We start from the raw sequence: 21,678 nt of genomic DNA on the forward strand, positions 1-21,678 counted from the left end.
AACGTTAGTCCTTTCCAATTCTTTCACTGCATGTTTGTTTTTTCATCAGCTGTCCAAGAGTAACATCAATCACACCGATCTCACAGGCCTCGGAGTCTTCGATGACTATAGGTACAGACCCTTCTTCTAGATCAACTATTATCCCTTCTTTTCAGTTTGGGTACTTCTTGAAAGTCGAGCCGGTGGATCGTTTCAACGTCTACCATTTACGTTTTGGGTTTTAAATCCTGCTGGGGGTTAATTTACTGTTTTAAGTTTACCGTTTTAACCTTCTGTGTTTTATAAAATGATTTACTAGTCCAATACTGGGGTTGGTTGAATATTCTTATAAGCGATCATGTAGATATGTGCACCACTTAGACTTTTGTCAACCAGCAGTTATTATGAAAGTGATGTCTTTAAACTTGCATATTGATAGACATCGTTTATCACTCTCAGTAATATAATCATTAGTTTCTTTAATAATGAAAATGAAGACAAATCATCAAAACATTATTTAAAACAGTAATCAATTTAAAGAACTAACAGCAAAAACAAGTGAACTTTTATAGCTTCCTTTCAAATGAAAACCTAAGTCGAAGAACCAGAATAGTGAACTGGCAAAATCGTTAGAGGGTCGGACAAAATACCTTGATATATTTCTTCCAGCTCATTATGTCCTGATGGAAAACGAGAAGACAAAGGTGACTATGTTACGCTCGCATATCAGCTCGTCGAACGGATTTATTTACAGAGGGCGGACGGATTAACTTTTCAAGGAAACTAATTTGAAGTGTAACCGATTGCAATTTCTCCGGTGTTGTGTGCACATGCGTGTAAGGTAAACGTTAACAAGTTGGAAGCAGGCGACACTTACCATAAGACTTTCAGTAAGTTGGGAAATATGTTAAAAATACATCTTTTTGACGAATATTCGCTTAGATTTTATCATTTATTTTATTTTTCTTTGATTGTCAGGAATAGTTGACTTTAGTTTTGAAGTGATAATATGAGAACTTGAAAAATATGTTAACTTTTTTTCTCTTAGTTTCTGTTTGATTTTACTTTTACATATAAAACATTTGGCAAAAAGATATTTCCCGAAGGAAATATTTTTTCCAAACGTTATACCTTTTCATTTCTCTATACTTTTTTTTGTGTGTGTTTACAATCAGAATTTCTTAACTAAACAGTAATTCAGTAAAAAAAATGAAACAAGACAAACAACATAATTTACAAAAGTAAAAAGTAATGGAAGAATGAAAAATGAAAAAAAAAAGAAAAAGAAATAGAAGATTTAAAAGAAAATGGAAATTAGCAAATAGATAATCAAAATAGCGGCATACACACTTCTTCAGCAATATATCACTCCATGAAAACTTGTGTTTTCTGAAAAAATTTGGGAACCCCCTCCACCTCATTCCTATTGACGATTGTTGACATAATATTAAGTTTCTCATCAAAAAGAAAAACATTAACTTTGCTAGTAAATAATTTTATGTAATACAACAACAATAATAATCATTATTCCTAGTATAGGCACAAGGCCCGAAATTTGTGGGGATGGGTTAGTCGATGTAATCGACGGTGATGACTGATTGGTACTTTATTTTATCGATCTGTAAAAGATGAAAGGCAATGTTGACCTCGGTGGGATGTGAACTCGGGATGTAGAGAGCGGGAATAAGTACCGCAGGGTATTTTGCCCGACTCTAACCATTTCTCCCAAACCATTATTTTGATTCTGCCAGCGAATCATTTGGAAAGGGAAACTGTGAAAGTTTACCACTTGTTTTTGTGGTTAATTCTTTAGATAATCTGTCTTAACTGTCATTATTAAAAAAAAATAAAATAAAAAGACTAATTGTATTACTGAGACTGATAAATAATGTCTATTTTATGAAAATAATCCACTAAAACTCGAAGATATGAAACGATTTGTCACCATTTCATACTTTGGATATAAATCAGTGGTTCTCAACGGGGGTCCATTTAAGATTTTAAAATTTATCGGCGATAAATTAGTCATAATTCTACAATATACAAAATATTGTAACAAATTTTTAAATAATATTTAATTAAATAAATTTTTAATAATATTTACTTATAAAACTATGAAAGAATTTTTTAAACATAGAATGGCTAGGAGTAAAATAGGAATTCAAAGGGGGTCCATAGATAAAAAAATACTCTCAGAAATAGTATTAATAACATAAGGTTTCCTTTTGCTTCTATGGAACCCACATTTATTCGAAGAAAAAATAGGTTTATTTTCCATTTTTCATTTTGCCATGTCTCTTTTTATAAAGTAAAACTGAAAACTGATGACCCATAAACAACTATTGCACCATCCATTTACCTAATGTATTTGCGTTTTACAAACTGCACAAGAACTCAGATTCATTTAACAGAAGGAAACGAACCAATTTCTATGTCCCGTTAATAGTTTTTTTGAAAGGGAAGTGAAAAGACGAACACTTTAGAAAGAGTGAAAGTGAGCTAAAAAAAGTGAAAGAGAGATTCTGCGCGGTTGCACGGCTTTCTGGAAATAGCACCCAAGTCTCCCTCAAATTGCACAACCGTCTGAAACAGTTGTGGGCAACATACGGCCCACGGAATTTTCTAAATGGTACGTCTAGCAAAAAAAATTATCTTAAATTTCTTAGTGCGTTTGCCTGATGATGATCCATGTTTCATGCGACCCGCTTTATATTGTCCATATCTAGTCCCCCCCAAAAAAACATTGTATGAAATAGTCCTAGACACGAAGCACATATTCGTCACCTCTGCCAACAACGTTAGGGTGGAAGAAAATATAAGCTAACGGGACATAAAAATAAGTTCGTTTCCTTCTGTTAAATGAACCTGAATTCTTGTGCAGTTAGTGAGAACACATTTGGTCGTAGGTCTTTTTGACCAGGACTGACCTGCAGATCACCCAGTAGCGACTGGGGCAGCTAGGGTGCTCGATCTGCTGCAAACCTCCCTCAAATCGCAACTTACTGTCTAGATATGATATAAATAAGACAGGATGGTCACGGTTGGAACTCCTTTGGTCGCAGGTCTTGATCAGAGCCGACTTGGGTTATCAACAGCCGAATCACTAATTCAACATGTCAAAAGCCCTACCGCTATTGTGCGTTTACAGCTTGATCGTAACTGATTCTGCGAAATGCTTTTTTTTTAATGCACTCGTTAAACCAGTCATATAGTTGAGGACCCTATGTGGAAATCAAAACAAATTGTGTCGAGGGAAGAGTCGTGTAAAATACATGATAATCTTCTAAAATACATAACATATCGTTTCATTGTTGTTATTATTATTATTATTATTATTATTATTATCTTCTTCTTTTACAATAGTGCATATTACAATATATATTATTTTCGCTTTGCAACTTTAATAATAACATTCCGATCCAAAACTGATTACCCAGTGTAATAAAATTGGTAATTGCTATGACTTGCAATTTGGCTTAATATAAAAGTTTTTCAGTTCCACAAAAACTTTCAGTTTGTGTTGGCTACTCTTATACATTATTATTGTTGTTGAAGTGGAAAATTATCTAACAGACGCACATTTAGATTTATGGATATATGTGTCTGTGTTGAACAATTTTTCATTTAAATGTAACTAGTTCTGTAAAGAATGAATTAGAAACGTTTGAATAATTTAAATATAAAACCTGAACACGGCTGTATTTTTAATAAAAAGAATGTTTAGGTAATAAATAGATGTATATAAAAACTTAAATGAAACCAAAGAAATTTATATCAGGAAGTTAACGTTTGTTATAACAGGAGGAATAGAACTTAATGGAATATATATATATATATATATATATATATAGGCAATCTTTTGACACGCTTGCTTTCATCGAAAGATCGCCATACAAATACACACTTAAGATTTTTAATCGATAAAAGTTACAAAGTGGCTCAAAGGCCAAGTGTTTCGTGCGTGACACGTTTAATGAAGTACTATGCATGAAACTCAGTCCTTGAGTCACTTTGTAACTTCTGCCGATTAAAAATAATTAAAAGAATATTAGAAAGTAACTACATTCCTTCTTTCGCAGTCAAGCTAAACTGAAAAACTTCTAAACCAAACCAAAAGTCTTGTTTTAATGTTTATTAATTACACTCGACGAATTATGATTCACTTTTTCTATTTATTCAGTCGGCATGTTTTCCCGCTGTATACAGGTATCAATGTTTTAAAATATAAATGATTTCATAGATTTAGAGTTGAAATTCTTTACATTTACTGCAGCTCAAGTTTCAAATATTAAATGTTTTTCTGGTGACTTTAACTGGTGTATAAAAAATTTCACTACCTAACGTATGTCTGTGACACGTAAAAAGCACCCAGCCACACTCTGTATAGTGGTTGGCGTTAGGAAGAGCTTCCAGCTATAGAAACCATACTATAACAGACTATTGGAGTCTGGACAATAATGCTCCCTTCTCTCCTTCATGACATATTGTTGACATTCTGATTGTTTTGCACATACGCAATTTATTACTGAACGACATCTGTCCTAATTGTTATACTGCACTTCACTGAACAAATCAATGAATGATAAACTAAAGAATGATAACCAGCTGTACTGTTTACACAGACTGTAGCATCTAAAGTGTTATTACTTGTTGGTTACTCTCAACTATTTTACTGAATAATCAATACTGTATTTAAAAACAAAAAAAAAAGGAAAAATAAAGCCCAAAACACAGTTAATTAACCAGAGATGTCATCTGCATGTAATCAACAGTTGACTATAGGTGAACTTACATCATAGAGAGCTTTAATAATCTAACTAGAAATTCTAATGTCATCAAGAGAGGAAAATAGCTGAATAACTAATATTATTTTATTCTGTATTTCTAATTAGATTTTTGATGCTCTGCATTTGATATGTTCATTTTTACTTTTTCAGTGCTATAGGTCTTCTTAACCCTTTTGGTACTGACCCTCCTAAAACTGCCCTGATTCTGTGATGCAAAATTCATATCTAAAAACTTCCAAGAAAATTTCATGTTAATTTATGCTCCACACACCAGCTTCATAATGACAAAGTAATTTTACTAAATTCTTCATTATTTAAAAAATTAATTGGAATTAAGACAATGAATTTCAACAGAAATATAGTGACAAAAGAGTTAAGCAGAACTGACTGACTCTATACTTAGTAACAACAATGCAAGGATTTCTTTGAGGTAACCAACTTCTTGTTGATTATCAAAAAAGTTCTAGGACTGTCAGTTAATTTACATGTATTGAATTCATCATCATCATCATCGTTTAACGTCTGCTTTCCATGCTAGCATGGGTTGGACGATTTGACTGAGGATTGGCATGCCAGAAGGCTGCACCAGGCTCCAATCTGATCTGGCAGAGTTTCTACAGCTGGATGCCCTTCCTAATACCAACCACTCCAAGAGTGTAGTGGGTGCTTTTACGTGCCACCAGCACGAGGGCCAGTCAAACAGTACTGGCAACGGCCACGCTCAAAAGGTGATTTTTACGTGCCATCTGCACGGGAGCCAGTCCAGCGGCACTGGCAACGACCTCATCCTTTTTCCTTACCTCTTCCTCTGTAACTTGTCAAATACAGCAGCTGACATTTGTCTCTCATAGGTCAATGACTGAACACAATTGGCAGGACAACTGATTATTTAACGTCCATTTTCCATGCTGTCATAGGTTGGACAGTTTGGCTGAAAACTGGTAAGTTGCACTAGGTTCCAGTCTGATTTGGCATGGTTTCTACAGCTGGATCCCCTTCCTAACACCAACCACTCCAAAAGCGTAGTTGGTGCTTTTTACATGTCACTGGTATGGGTACCAGTTACGAAATACCAGCATGTGCCATGACTACAATCTTACTTAGCTTGACAGTTCTTCTCAAGCACAGTATATTGCCAAGGGTCTCAGTCACTTGTCACTGCCTCTGTGAGGCCCGAAGTTCAGCAAGTGCTTTTTCCATGCCGCCACCACAAGTGCCATTTGTGCAACACTGGCATCAGTCATGACTATGATTTCACCTCGCTTAACAGGTCTTCTGAAGCACGGCATATTGCTGGAGGGGGGGGTAGGAAGGAGAGGTAGATAGGGGAGGGGAAGGAGAGGTAGTGGTAAGTGAAATGTGTCATTTTTTTTAACTAAGTTTTTTTCCTCTGTTACTTAGCTGGTCCGTAAGACTTTTACGTGATTAATCGATGGGAAAGGCGAAGAAAGAAAGGAAAAGGAGAGAGAAAAAGAGGGTAAAGTGAGGAGCGAGAGAAAAAGGGGGAGAGTACTGTGTCTATAAAATTGTGCGTAAAGTATATAAAGTGCATTAAGTAACTCTCATATTCTAATTTCCATCACTTTTCAATGATTAGTAGATAAGCAACTATTTCTCCATACAGACACAACACAGGCTATACTTCCAGACTTTTTGGATAAAGTTTTCAGAAATAACCCAATAAGTTGACCATTAATTCCATGCAATATTCACAGGTCCCTCTAGTTCGTGATAAACTTTATCTTTAAGCATATTTCTAAAGATTTGCTTGTCATCTATTATACAGACCATTCTTTGTAAATATAATTAACCATTCTTTGTAAATATATATTAGAAAACATGCATTATTTGATTAATTCATTTTACTGAATGAAAACGATTTCATTTTAAACAGATGGCTTCCGTTGCCTGTGATACTCTTCCACGCCTGAGTAGTGCATTGCGAGCCTTCTCCAATGTATCAGCTGAAGTATCTACATATGATAAAAGAAACAGAGAATTATTCAGCAAAAGGCTCCGAAGGGCCAAAGAACAGAATGAAGAAGAAAGTTGGTCCAAGCTGGTTACTATTATAAAGAAAAATGCCATTGTTGACCAGGCAGAATTGCAAGTATCTTTAAAAGAACTGAAAGACAGAGCAAAAGATATTGGTAAATATTTTATAATTTTCAAAGAAAATAAGTGGCAGTGTAAATGACACTAATCCTTTTTCATTAATATCAGTTCACAACTTTTATATATTAATTTAAAAGAAGGACTAGTGTCATTTAAAAATCTTGCTTGAAGACAAACAGTTAATATTTTCTAAAAGTGATTTTAAATTTAAAGAAAAAGACTATAGTCTAGAGGTACAAGAATGCATGTTTATCTTTCATTTTTTTGTTTTTGGTAACATTAGTAATGTTATTAATATTTAGTGTTTGTAAGGCAGTGAGTTGGCAGTATTGTTAGCATGCTGGGCAAAATGCTTTTTGTCCATCTTTATGTTCTGAGTTCAAATTCTACCAAGGTCGTCTTTGCATTTCATCTTTTCAGGGATCAATAAAATAAATACCAGTTGAACACTGGGATCAGTGTAATCAACTTATCCCATCCACCTGTGCCAAAATCTGAAACCAATATTTAGTGACTCTATTCTTTCTTGTTATTAGACATAGTTAGTTGTCTAACATTGCTGGCTTGTGATGACTCTACAATTTACTACTAATTTAATTCTAATTATATTCATCTTTAGCCCTAATTCTTCATTTTAAACTTCTTTCAAGTCTTTTAAACAATTAGTCCTAAAGACATTATATATTGAACTCTCTCAAAATGTTTTCAACAAGCAGAATGAAAAGGATTTAGTTGAACAAAGATTCTGAATAAACAGCTTAGATTTCTCAATGAGTCTAATGCCAATTCTGACCTAAATAGCTCTCAAATCATTCATTCACAACTATCTTTCTTCATGGTAGAATTTGTTATTTATCACATAAATTTGTTGCAACTGATTCATCAGAATGGCAGATGAACTCTTTGTCTTAGAACAAGTTAAATTGCATTTTATTCACCTCCGCTCTGGAATTAAAGTGACTGAATATATAACGTTTAATCTTTTAGCGCTTAAAATGGCCATATCTGGCCCAAATATTCTACTTTTTTTCTTCTTTATTTTGCATTCAAACCAGCCTGATCTGGCCTCTCCCACCTATCCTACAATGTCATTCTAGAAATAAACAGTCAAATCATCAAAATTTCAAAGCTATGAAATAATGCATGATTAATTCAAAACAATGTGAATAAATAAGCATTATATTTGACAGAGATATCTGAATGCTAAAGAATTAAGCTAAGTTCTTGAGTATAAATCTCATTTGTAGCATTGGAGCTGGACATTTAACTTATCTGTCAGGATTAGGTTTCAGATCTGATAATGTTATTTATAATAAACTCAGGTGCACACAGTTTATTTCATTTCTGTTTAATGCTTTGAAAATCTGACTAAACACTGAGACATGTATGATTAAATAGACTCAAAAGATGCTGGTATTAGTCTGCATCATCAAGATTCTATTATACATTAAAATCAATAAAAAGAGTACTTTTTACTGAAGAAGGACTCTGTCTGAAACTGGATTTTCCATTCTGTCACAGCAAGTTCACGGTAGTCTTTTAATCAAGTTTATTAAACACTCAGACAATTGCATTTATTTTAAGTAATTGATTCAGTTTTAGATTGTCATTTTTGTGTGTATGTGTTAAACAAATGCAAGGAGTGCTGAAAAGTTCCTGGCTTTAAGGGTATTCTGAAAGGCCTGGTTGGAGGCCCAACCTTCCAAGTTCTTTTACAGTTTTTAAGTGGGTGAATCTGAGAGGAGAATATATTGAATAAAATCGTAATTAACTGATCCACCTGTATTTTTTTTTTTTTTTTTTACTCAAAGTCAGGAACTTAATATTCTGTTATTGTATAAACAACTTTTTTTCTTTGCAGTTGGTCATGATTCAAACATGGAAACAATAGAAAGTGCTGCTTTTTTTCTTTTCCAAACATTCCAAAATGTTCAAATGGTTGGACATAGTGAAAGTGTAAAGTTGCGTAGCATATTTGGTCCTTTTCCAGCCACCGTAGCATCTTCAGCTTGTCAAATAGTTTCCAGAATTACATCATGGCTTCCTGAATACTCTGCTGATTTGTTTGCATATTCTAATTCTTGTGAAAAAAATTCTGAAAAACAGAATGAAGAATTTGGAAACAATGTGAAATTTTCTGTTGAGCCTTTGATTTCAGTGGAAATGAATTATTCAAGCTCAGAATCTGAGGATGAAGTTGATTCTAGTCTGTTGTCATTGAAATACCAATGTAACAAAGATCAAACTGCTTTAAGGACACCAGATGGTAAAGCAGATTCAAAACAAGACAATTTCAATACTTCAGCGTTAATATCTGAAGTGAAAAAGCATTTTAACAATGAAAGCTACGTTCTTGGAATGACAATTGAAAATCTTTGTTCTAACCTCTTTGACTTTCTATCATCTTCCAAATCTGATGATGCTCTACAGAATGATGTAAGTTTATACCAATATTTTTATTCAAATATTTTGTCGAAATAATTTCAAATTTGATTTACTTTGTTCATTTTTATGAATAATCTTAATAGTACTGTTGAGTCCTCTTAATTGCATAATTTTTGGAACCAGAATGTTGGGCATTAAATTTACAGGTTAATTGCCTTTACTAATAGCATCAATTTTGGTTATGATTATTTCAGATATTTAGTGAAAATTGACGACATGTAGCATAGAATGAGCATGAATGAAGTGATTCTAGAAGCTTCCATTTTCATAAGTTAAAAATGATAGTGGTCTGTATTTTGATTACAAATAACTGATATCAAAAGAATCAGCAGTATTCAAGTTATTTTTAGTATTTCAATGAATTAAAGACTGTGGAAACTCAGATTCCAATGTAATTTTTAATTTTTAATTGTGTAGCTTTATATATCTTTGTTGTAGATTAAAATAATAAAAAGTTTTGAATCAAACACTAGACACTATAGACCTTTTCTGTTTGGCTGCACCTGTGGAAATTTTAAAATTTGGTTTGTCAGTGTAATTTTCCATGCTAAATCTCAGGGGATAATTCACTTTTTCCAGAAACTTTTTTCCTTTAAGTTACTGAGGTTTAGAGTTTCATCATTTTTACCTAGTCAGAAAACAGGATTTGGAAGTTGTCATTTTGTGTGACAGCATGTGTTGTCAACTGTAAACATGCCATAACTTTTAACCCATCATAATTTTTTTTTTTTTTTTTTGGAATTTTCAGAAAATTTTTACACAGGAATCCATACAATTATGCAAAAAAAAAAAAAAATTGGTGCATGATTTAAGGTCTATTTAGCTATTATTTTTAGCATATCTCATGACTACCATTTAATAAGTGAAAAATGACCGCATGAGTATGCATTTTGGTAATAGCTTAGCTAGTTACCATGGAAACAGGCACCTATATGTCTGTATTAGCTATATGTATTGGCTAAAATTTTTGAAAATTTGCAAACTTTAGAAGTTATTAACTCTTTATTTATTGATTTATAGCAAAAATGAATTCCATGTCAATGATTCCCTTACAAACCTTCACCAATATGCCAAATATGAAATCAATTAAAACAAAAATTGAAGAAATTGAAAAGTAGCAGCCAAAGACAAAGAATCTGACAAATTTTGTTATATGATTTATTTAATGTGTTAGAATTAGTGCAATTAATTTTTCTGTTAATCTGTTTGAAGTTCGTTGTTATTAATGATCAATTCAAAGTGTATGAAAATCAATGTCTGGCTAAGCTTAGGTAATTAAAGAATAGCAAAGGGAACTGATAAACCTCATATGGGGATAAATCAAGCAAGTATAGTGTAATGCATCTTACTAAAAATATTATTTGTACTGGGTGGGACATGAGTAAATTTTGTGTACACAAAGCATACTTTAAATAAAAAAAAAAGTTTATTCTTACTTAATTATATAATCTCTACATTGATTAAATTATGAATACAGGCATGTGTGATTAAGAAATTTGAATATGAACCACATGGTCTTGGGTTCAGTCCCACTGCTTGGCAACTTGGGCTGACCTTGTGAGTGGATTTTGTTGATGGAAACTGAAAGAAGCTTGACATATACACACACATGTGTGTGTGTGTGTATTTGTGTCTCCTAGTCTTGACATTGTGTGAGAGTTATTAACAAGTTATTAACAAGCCATCTCATAAACTGTTGTTCATTTCCAATCTTCCATGCAAACACATCCAGTTACCTTGTTTGGAAACAAGCAAAGGTTGGTGATAGGCAGGGCATCCAGTCATAGAAAATCTGCCTCAACAAATTCCATTTAACCCATACAAGCATGGAAAAGTAGATATTTAAATGATGATGGTGATGATGAAATGTACATGTATCAAAGCAAAATCTTTACTGCTAATATTGGAAAGGATAAAGATCCCCTTTGGTCTTGAATGACCATGGATTGCACCCAGGAAGTTCCCCTCCAAGGCACAAGTCCAGGCAAGGTTGTTTATGGAAGACCAGCATTCACTCATGCATACCAGCCTCCCCTCTCCATATTCAGTACTTTATCAAATATTGTTATTGAAAATTGGCTGAGGACTAAGCCATGTCCACTGACTAATGTCAGCTCTAGTTACATCTTACTGATGTTGTTAATTGTTGTAATCCTTTGTCAGACTGTTATAACATCCACTCCGGTATAGTAGTATAGTTAGTTAGACAAGTAAGATATGACTATTTATCTGTGACCATCTACCTCCATACTCTTTACTTGACGTCACCTTATTTGTAGTGACTAGCACATACCACTCATCATGTGGGAGGGGTGTTCCATTATTGCTATTATTTCCATAACACTAACATATTTCAGAAAACCATAAATATTAAAATTCCTACTTCCTCTATTCAGAATACATTGTTTTATAGCAATCTGGAGAAAGCTTGTTGAATCAATAATACACTAAGTCATAGCTGAAGAGGTAGCACCGTTATTTAATAATCGTTGTTAGGACCTCCTTGCTGGCACCACTTTTACTAAACTACTGATAGCTGCCATAACGATAATTTCATATTAGTAAATCAGTACTAAAGCAAGATAACTTTAGCCATGATTTTATATCTAGTAATTTTGTGTCTCCAAGTTAGGTGTGCTCATTAAGATACTAGCACTTGAGAAAGTAACTTTCCTAATTTAGAGCCATCTATTTGTTATGGCAGCGCTATCTATTTGTTTTTTTTAAAGTAGTCATTTTCTGAGAAATTGTTTTAATGACTTAACTATGATAAAATGACTGATTTGATTTAGCAGTCTACCATTTTTGTACTGGAAAGAAATGGTAAGTTTCTTAAAAAATGTATATAGACATTTTTGTTTGAGATTCAGATACATTTGTAACCGTATTTTAAATTATAACAAAATAATTATGCTGTATCTTGTAAAAAAAAAAAAAAAAAGTCACTGTTTTCTTCTGTGAAGAAGCACTGATAATTTTATTCCCCTGAAAGATTAAGAAACCATATGCCATTCTTTACACAATGGCAAATAATAGTAAACACTGAGAATTTCTACAATGTTTGCTTGGTGAAATGAGAATCCCTCTTACCTGCAAATACTTCCACTTTTAATATTTAATCTCAGGTCCACAACTGTTACATGCTATATGTCAGGCCTAGTATTATTTCACTGTTGTCTTCACTGCAACTCAAAAAATATCTTTCTTTAAAGAGTTAACAGATTTCTGTAAGTCTGTCATTAGTATTTTATATATATATATATATATATATATATATATATTAATCTTTTAGATTTCCATGAGAAATTAAAAGTTTGATATTTGGGGTAAAAGGGTAGAGGCCTTCTTTGGACATGAATGACCATGAGATTGCACCTGGAAAGTTCCCCTCTGAGGCACAAGTCCAGACAAAAGTTGTTTGTAGAAGGCCAGCAGTTGTCCATGCATACCAGTCTCCCCTCTCTATACTACCAATGTTGTCCAAGGGAAAGGCAAAGGCTGGTACAGTTTGGCACCAATGATGTTGTAACTTATTTCTACAGTTGAGTGAACTGGAGCAATGTGAAATAAAGTGTCTTACTCAAGAACACAACACACTGCCTAGTCTGGGAATCGAACTCACAACATTACAATTGTAAACCTAACACTCTAACCATTGAGCTATCATATTTTGGGTACTTGCCTTTAAATGGAGTGTGGAGAGGAAAAAGAACCTGAAACATTGGGCATTTCACAGTTCATGAAAATCAAACTTGTCAACCATGTACAAAATGTCCTGATTAATTGTTGCCATCAGACACCAACTTCTGTGGATTTACCCCTTTAATGTATAAGATTTAGTGTTTCACTTTGTATGAATCATTACATTTTTTTACTCTTCTTTTAAGGCTGTCAAAATGTCCTTACAATTAGATTATAATTTATTTTTAAACTATTCCAGCTCTTCGAATTCCTTGGCTTTGATCAATTTGAGTTAATAGAAAATCTTCTGAAGAATCGCAACAAATACCTCGATGATGCAATTTTAGTGAACAAGGGACACAAGGCTCTTTCAGTTGCTAGTGAGTATCTCTTAACTGCTTTTTCATCATCATTTATCACCCACTCTTTCATGCTTGTGTGGATCAGATAGAATTTATCAAGGCAGATATTCTACAGCCTTTCTTGTTGCTACCAAGTAAGATAATATTTCCCCATGATCAAACATGTTTTTTCATGGAAGACTAGAAATGAACAACCTTGCTTGTATGATGATGATGATCACTTACAACTATCTTGTGATAAATGGTACTCAGAAGCACACACAAACACATGCACATACAGACATATATACACATTTATATATACAATAGGCTTCTTTCACTTTCCAACTTCCAAATCAACTCACAGGACTTTGGTTGTATATATCAACCAACAATAAATAACAAATGAATGTATATAAAATACTTATTATATTAAGATAGAAAAATATTATTAAAAATATCAAAATAATAAACATTACATAATCAACCCTACGTCCATTATAATATAAGCTAACAGGAATATTATATGCAAAAACCAACTTAACGAATTTTTCGTTTAAAATACAATTTGAACGAAGTTTTAGGTTAAAATAATAAAGATAGAATTAGCACATATCTAAACGATGCATTCAGTTCTACTTATTTCATATCTTGAGGGTACATCGAGACATGTCATCACTACCGTTTTTACCTCTTTCCAGCTCTGCCCAATCACTCTCACTCTCTCTTCTAAAATGTGAGTAATCATGTAACAAAAAAAACTATACTGTTCTAGCTCCTTCTTTCATACTTTAACTCCTCATCTCCTAGCACTCAAAGCCCCACCTTCAGGATTTGTGGTCTTGCAAGCTGCTTGGCAACCTCACATGTTGTAATGTGGTTGATGTTAGAAAGGACATCTAGTCATAAAAGCCATACCACAGCAGATATTGGAACATAATGCAGTTCTTGGATCCATCAAATCCTGTCAAACTATTGAACTAATGCCAGCAGAGGTGTTAAATGAGGATAATGATTCACTCATATACATAAATTTTAAATCAGAATTACAAATTTGGGACCTGTGTTGTCTCCAAGCAAAGTTACTCGAAAGTTTCATGCAAGATCAGATTTCCCTAAACCAGGAAAAGAGACCATATAATCATCAGGTACATTTGATTGAAACTGGATCTTCAATTTTGTTTTGGAGATCCAAAAATTTGCATCAACTCATCCAGAAAGAGCAAGGACAAAATAAACTACTTCAAGAAAGCCGGAAGATGAAAACCTGAGAAAACAATGAATTTTGAAATAACTTTATAATGGGGTCTATTATTAATTTGAAATGGAGTAAAATCGAGAATAGCTTTTCACCAATTTATATGATCTCTGCTTGCTAGCATTTTGATTTCTATCTATAGGCTCTATGGGTCTACTTCCTGTGCAATGGAGAGAGCACAATGAGCTTGAGAAGTTTTTTGATATATTCTCTGTATTAATAAGAGGGTAAAATTGCACTACTAAATTCTTCTTAGATACTTTTAGTCCTTTTATTTTTTTAATCTTCTATGCCTAGTGTAAATGACATTGGTATAGGCACAGGCATGCTCTGTGGTAAGAAGCTTGCTTCCCAACCACATGGTTCTGGGTTCAGTACCATTGTGTGGCACTTTGTCTTCTACTATAGCTTCAGGCCAACCAAAGCCTTGTGAGTGGATTTGGTAAACAGAAACTGAATGAAGCCCATTATGTGTGTGTATGTGTCTTTGTGTTTGTCCCCCATCATTACTTGACATCTAGTTTTGGTGTGTTTACATCCCTATAACTTAACAGTTCAGCAAAAAAAGATTGATAGAATATGTATCAGGTTTAAAAAAAACTTACTGGGACCAATTCATTTGACTAAAAATTCTTCAAGACAGTGCTCCAGCATGGCTGCAGTCTAATGACTGAAACAAGTGAAAGATAAAAGATATGTATTCAGCTAAGAATTTTAGACTTTTATTCAGAACAAATGTTGTGTGTAGTCCAAATTGCATTTCCTTTCTGTTGCTTGTGAGAGATGCAAAAGCAGTATTTCTGCAGCTATTTTTATAGAGGCAAGTTGTATGCTCTTTGAAGATGTACTTGGTATGTCATCAACATCAGATGTTATGTATATATTCCAAGTAAGCATGTTATGATAATTTGCATTAAAGCTTGTTTTCCTTTCATATTAGTGTTGTATGTCATACTGGTTGTATTGGTACATCATTAATATTTCTTGATTGACATATATTTTTATCTATCTCATAACTGAATAAGTTGCAAATATTTCTTTCCACGTAACTATGTTAAAATTAAGGGTAGATGTAAGTAAAAGAAATAGCAATCTTTGGTCATTCACATCATTTATTTTTATCAACTTCTTTATATGTCCTTTGTATATGAAGCATGTTCTGTATTCAGTACTTGGTTAATCTGCAAAAAACATTTAATTTCTTTCATAACTCTGCAGGGAAAAGAAATGTAGATGGTCCTTCTCGACCCATCTATGGATGCCAAGTTACAGTACAGGTATGTTTATTAATGTTTTAATACTTTCAAAAGCCAGTTATATACTTTTACTTAAACTTTTGAATTCTATTGAGTTCAGTATTGATACTTTGTGACATTTCTTTTAATCATAACATTAGTTATATTGCCAATCTTATGTCATTTTTGACAGTCTTTGGTGCCCTTCATATATCATTTTCCTCTCTAGGTATGACTGTGTGGTAAGAAGTTAGCTTCCCAACCACATGATTCCAGGTTTACTCCCACTGCAGGGCACCTTGAGCAAGTGTCTTCTACTTATAGCCTTGGGCTGACAAAAGGCTTGTGAGTAGATTTGGTAGACAGAAACTGAAAGAAGCAAAAGAGATGGATAGAATAAGTACCAAGCTTAAAAAAAAGGACTGGGGTTGATTCAGTTGAGTAAAAATTCTTCAAGGTGCAATCTAATGACTGAAACAAGTAAAAGATAACAGATTAAAGATATCCATTCTTCATCAAATCCTCCTAGGGTATTCTCAGCTCTCTTCACTCTAACCCTTGAGGTAGCTGTTTAAACTCTATGATCATGGAGACTAGCTTATTGTAGAATATATTGAACTAAAGAAGATTGGAGTGTGTTAAAAAAAAGAACTTGAATGTGAACATAGCCTGCAATAAAGTGTTGGCTAATAGCAGAAATCATATAAACCCAGAAAAGTTACTTTGGTCTGCAGATGCAGACATGACTGCATGGTTAAGAAGTTTGCCTCCCAACCACTTGTTTTAGTTTCAGTCCCACTACATGGTAACTTGGGCAAATATCTGCTTTAGCTGTGGGCCAACCAAAGCCTTATAAGTGGATTTGGTTGATGGAAACTGAAAGAAGCCCATCATATGTGTGTGTTCTTATCTTGGCATTGCATGATAGCTGCAAGTGAGTTTCTCTATGTACAGGCACTGTCATATGTTTCCAGTCTTCCAAGAAAACATATCAGGCCAAAGGGAATTATTATCTTACTTGGAAATAGGTCAGGATTGATGGCAGGAAGGGTATCCAGCTATAGAAAATCAACAAATGATTGTTAAAATGATGGTGATGATGATAAAAGAAGTAGGCAAGAAATGAACACTGCATGTATCAGTAGAGAAATGAAAAGAAGTGTATATAAAGAATGCAGACTGACAAAGAAATACACCAGATGCATTGATTGACCTAATAACATGAGCTGTGATATACTTTCTGAAAGTAGTAGATAAATTTAACTACCTAAGAGATATTATTGTTACTGAGATCATCATCTTTATTTTAACATTTGCTTTTCCATGCTTACATGGACCAAACAGAAGTTTTATGAGGTGGATTTTCTATGGCTGGATGCCTTTCCTGTTGCACCTCCTTCACCTTTTTCCAAGTAAGGTAATATTTCTCCATGGCCAGGCATGGATGATTGCAAATGAAGGACACTGCTTCTATGACAGTTACACTCATTTTCAACTACCATGCAATGTCAAAGTAGAGAGACAGTAACACACATATCCAAATGCACATGCACACATAAATACACAACAAGCTTCTTTCAGTTTCTATCTACCAGATCTACTCACAAAGCTTTTGACAGCCTGGGGCTAGGATTATAATCGAAAGCACATTCCTAAAGTGTCACACAGTGGGACTGAACTTGAAACCATGTGGTTGGGAAACATACCTCTTACCACACAGCCATTCCTTGCAACTTTAGCCATTATATTGGTATGGTGATTAAGTGGAATGGAAGCAGTTTAGGGGGTTTCAGTTTTTGAAGCAAACAGTTTTTCACAGAATAAGAGATAAATGATATAAAATAAGTACCAGTTGAACACTGGAGTCGATGTCATCAACTTACCTCATCCACTAAAATGCTGGCCTTGTGCTAAAATTTGAAACTAATATTGTTGAAGGGTTAAGTTAAAATATGTTAATATAGCTGTGCCTTAAAATGTCCACAGATATATGTGCTAGAGTGATGATAGCATTCCCATAGACATGTAGATGAGAATGGATTATATAGTAAGTAAAATGTGCTGTGAGTTGATAATGGTAAGGAATCTTAAAGTAGAGGTTTATGAGAAAGGATTGTTGGGAAAAATTGTTTATCTCTGATGATATCACGTTGTTTATTTTGAAAAGGTATTGCATTTGATAATCTAAGTTGGGCATAGTATACTAATAATAACACTGTGTAACATGATTTTTGTCCTTGGGTAACAACTATTATTTCCTATTTGTTTGCCCCTTCAAAGTATGAAAAGTGGCTAATATTCCCTTGAAACTTTGCTTTTGCTACATTTTATTCAAACCCGAAGTATCCCTCTCAACAATTGGCTATGATACTCCCCCACTACTCTTATTCATGATCAGAGATGCATATACTGTCAGCCACTAAGGGACATGCCCAAGTGGTTAAGGTCAAGCAACAGACAAGCAAATCTGTGGTATTGAGCAGAATATTTGCTATAACAATATTTCTGCTTCAGCAACTCTGCTGAATCTGTTTGAAATGTAATGGAAAGAAAGGTCAGTTTCAAAATATTGATGTCCTGGTTACAAAAGCAAAATTGAAGGGAATAGTAGTCATTTCCTTTGATTTTTAGATAGAAGCAAATAGCAAATAACACTTATCAAAGACAAGAAAAATTTTTTTATTTTGTTGCACAGTGTTATTTATATACTGAAGAAAAGGAAATTTCATTTGTTCATTTCATAATCATTAACTTTTATAGACTGAAGAAGAAAAACAACTGATGAAAATGATTCGAAGAGAAGAGAAAAAAAGTGCTCGAAAAGAATGCATTGGAAACGAAAATAACAGTACAAGCTTTGATCCTTCAGAAATGAGAGCTCAAAGGTAGGTGGCTTTTGAATAATATTTTAAATTTGTTACTTGCAGATTGTCTTTAATTTATTTCTCTTTCTGGTTTTTGAAGTTTTTGCTAAGAAATTAAGGGCTAGAATATTTATTGGATTTTGATATACTAATGATTTAGTTACTATTTTAGAGTAAAACAAAACATAGGGAAAAGTGATTTTAGTTGTATGACTTTCAGGTGTTTTAACATCCAGTATTACTAGGGCATCTCTCTAAACACTATCCCACAGCAAATACAGCAAATAAACAAAACACAATCATTGTGTATGTACAATCAATAATGTTTACATTACTAGACCATCTTTTAATTCATAATTTAATTTACTTTTACATGTGCATTGCTGTGGCACATCATCGAGTAATTTTCACACTATTTTGTTTATAGTTATAGACTGGAGATTCAGTTCAATCCAAGTGCATGGTATTGATAAGTTACAATAATGGTGAAATATCAACATCTACCACTCCTGGACTTGATCCAAGGTGAATTTTCTCACTTGGTCTATGTCTTTCAGTTGTTTTAACGCCTAGTGTTATCAGGGAGTGTCCCTAAACACTGTCCCACAACAAATTCAGTGTATTTACAAAACACATACATTGTGTATGTGTGATTGATAATATTTACATTACTAGAGCTACTTTGTGTTTGTAATATATATATATATATGTCAGTAAATGGTGGGGTTGTGTTATTTTCCTTTTATTTTCCAATATATATGTATCCAAAAGCAGGTGGAAAATGCTGAATCCCTCCTAGTAAATTTAGAATTTGTCACTCTCAATAGGCAAACACCCTAACAAACATGATGTCTATAGTAACAGTCTATATGTATGTTAAGGCACTTAATTCTTAAAAGGATAGGTTACCCATAATACTTCATCTAGACATGCAACACAATACATAGACTTCTTGCCTTTACTTACCATCTGCTGCTCAGTTTTGTTGCAGAAATTTTAATATTCAAACAAATTCTTGATAATATATATTGGGCACTCAAAGCCAATACAATTTGTTGGTTTTTATTTTTGATGTGCCATCAAGAATATAGGTTTTTGATCAGTCTAAGTTGACTGATGTCAACTTGAATCTGCACATGTATGCACAGGCTTCGGCAAGATTTTATTTTGAGGAAGCAGTTACCTATCTGTGTAAGTCTCTCTTCTCCACAGCATGTATGTTATCCAAGGGAAAGGCCATTGACTTGCACTGATACAGTTTGGCATGTGTGTCATCACTGGCATTGCTGTCAGATTGCAAACAATTACTGTAGGACATCTTGCTTCGTCTTCTAACAATTCTGCCAATCCACTGCTTGGTACTCTTTTATTGACCCTGAAAGGATAAAATACAAGGTTGACCTGGGTTGGACTTGAACTCAAGGCATATAGAGAGTCAGGGTATATGTTGTGGGACATTCACTCCAACACTAATGATTCTACTAGTCTCCTATTTTCAAGAATAATGTAGAAAATGATAGTGGAAAAATCTTAAACAGTTTAATAGGTATGTCGTTTTTAGCTTTATATGTGTGCATCTAATGTGATATACTAAAACTGGAAGTGGAAAGTAAATTTTTTAAAAGTTAGATATTTAATAGAATATTTAAAATGGAATGGAAATAAAAAAAGATAATAATTTAAATCTAAATCAGCAGGAAATGTTCAGTTAATTTTTATCACTCATTATTGAATATTGATTAAAATTTGAATTTAAACTTTTTTCTCTAGATTTCATATTTAGAAAACAATTGTTTTATCGTTTTCAAATCAATGAGGAATAATAAAAATAATAACAATAATAATGGTTTCAAATTTTGGCACAGTTCAACTTATTTTAAGGGTAAGGCGTAGTTGATTAGACTAGCCCCAGTGCTCAAATGATACTTATTTTACCAACCCTGAAAAAATGAAAGGCAAAGTTGACATTGGTGGAATTTTGAACTCAAAACGTAACAAACCAGTAGAAATGGTGCTAAGCATTTTATCCAAGGTGCTGACATTTCTGCCAGCTCAGCACTTTAATAATAATAATAATAATAACAATCTTTTCTACTAGAGGCACAATGCCTGAAATTTTGTGGGGACGTATTTAGTCAGTTATCTCAACCCCAGTGTTCAACTGGTGCTTATTTTATCAACCCCAAAAGCATGAAAGGCAAAATCAATTTCACCGATACTTGAACTCAGAACATGAAGATGGATGAAATGGTGCTAACATTTTCCCATCATGCCACCTTGCTACCTTATTTTATAATAACAATGACAACAATGAAATTTAATATAAATCACTTCATGTATTGACAACGAAAGAAATATGAAAAATCTGAATCAGTGAAGTATATATATTTTTAAAATATATGAAATTGTTTAATGCTCATACAGTTCTGTTTCTATAATGTTCTATTAAATACCTTCCTTAATGTTTCCTATTTTAACCTTAAACTTATTTAAATTTTGTTTGTTCTTCAGAGAAGCAGCTCTATTATATGCTCAGAGTAATCAAATATTAACCAAACGATCTGCAACAGTTGGTCAAACCAAAGAAAGCCTTCCATTTGTGTTTGATTCTTTAGCAGAAGCAAGAAAATCATCGGCTTTTGTTGGGAGTTGTAAAGTATGTGGTTTTTCTTTCTATTATTTGCTTGATTTATTGATTTAACCATTTACTTTTCTTTTATTCATTTTTACCTGTTGCTTATGAACAGATGTCTCTACCTATTGGATTTGAACGCATTGATAGAAAGATGTTTGAAGAAGTTCATATTCCTGCATCAGAAAAGGCTCCTCTTCACATTGGTAAAAAACTTGTCAGCATTGATGATTTAGATGAGGTAATATATCTTTATCAATTCTTTCCTCTTCCAGTATATGTATATATGTGTGTGTGTGTGCATACATATATATATATATATATATATATATATATATATA

General features: G+C 33.3%; 1 protein-coding gene across 4 annotated transcripts in view; it reads left to right on the forward strand.

Moving 5' to 3' along the window:
* The first annotated feature begins 759 nt into the window (after positions 1–759).
* LOC106884418 (activating signal cointegrator 1 complex subunit 3) overlaps positions 760–21,678 on the forward strand; it is a 493,492-nt gene continuing 472,573 nt past the window's right edge. Inside the window, exons 1-9 of one of the 4 annotated variants that reach the window (XM_052972249.1) lie at positions 775–869; positions 4,917–5,055; positions 6,661–6,916; positions 8,743–9,317; positions 13,267–13,387; positions 15,825–15,883; positions 18,602–18,726; positions 21,217–21,361; positions 21,453–21,578. In XM_052972249.1, the coding sequence (XP_052828209.1) occupies positions 6,661–6,916; positions 8,743–9,317; positions 13,267–13,387; positions 15,825–15,883; positions 18,602–18,726; positions 21,217–21,361; positions 21,453–21,578 (1,407 nt within the window). In that variant the 5' untranslated portion in view covers positions 775–869; positions 4,917–5,055. Of the gene's footprint in view, positions 870–2,380; positions 2,609–4,916; positions 5,056–5,688; positions 5,708–6,660; positions 6,917–8,742; positions 9,318–13,266; positions 13,388–15,824; positions 15,884–18,601; positions 18,727–21,216; positions 21,362–21,452; positions 21,579–21,678 lie in introns of those variants that run through there. The other 3 variants (XM_014935791.2, XM_014935790.2, XM_052972252.1) reach the window with 3 other exon arrangements.

The sequence above is a fragment of the Octopus bimaculoides genome, chromosome 1 (assembly GCF_001194135.2).
Source record: "Octopus bimaculoides isolate UCB-OBI-ISO-001 chromosome 1, ASM119413v2, whole genome shotgun sequence".
NCBI lineage: Eukaryota > Metazoa > Mollusca > Cephalopoda > Octopoda > Octopodidae > Octopus > Octopus bimaculoides.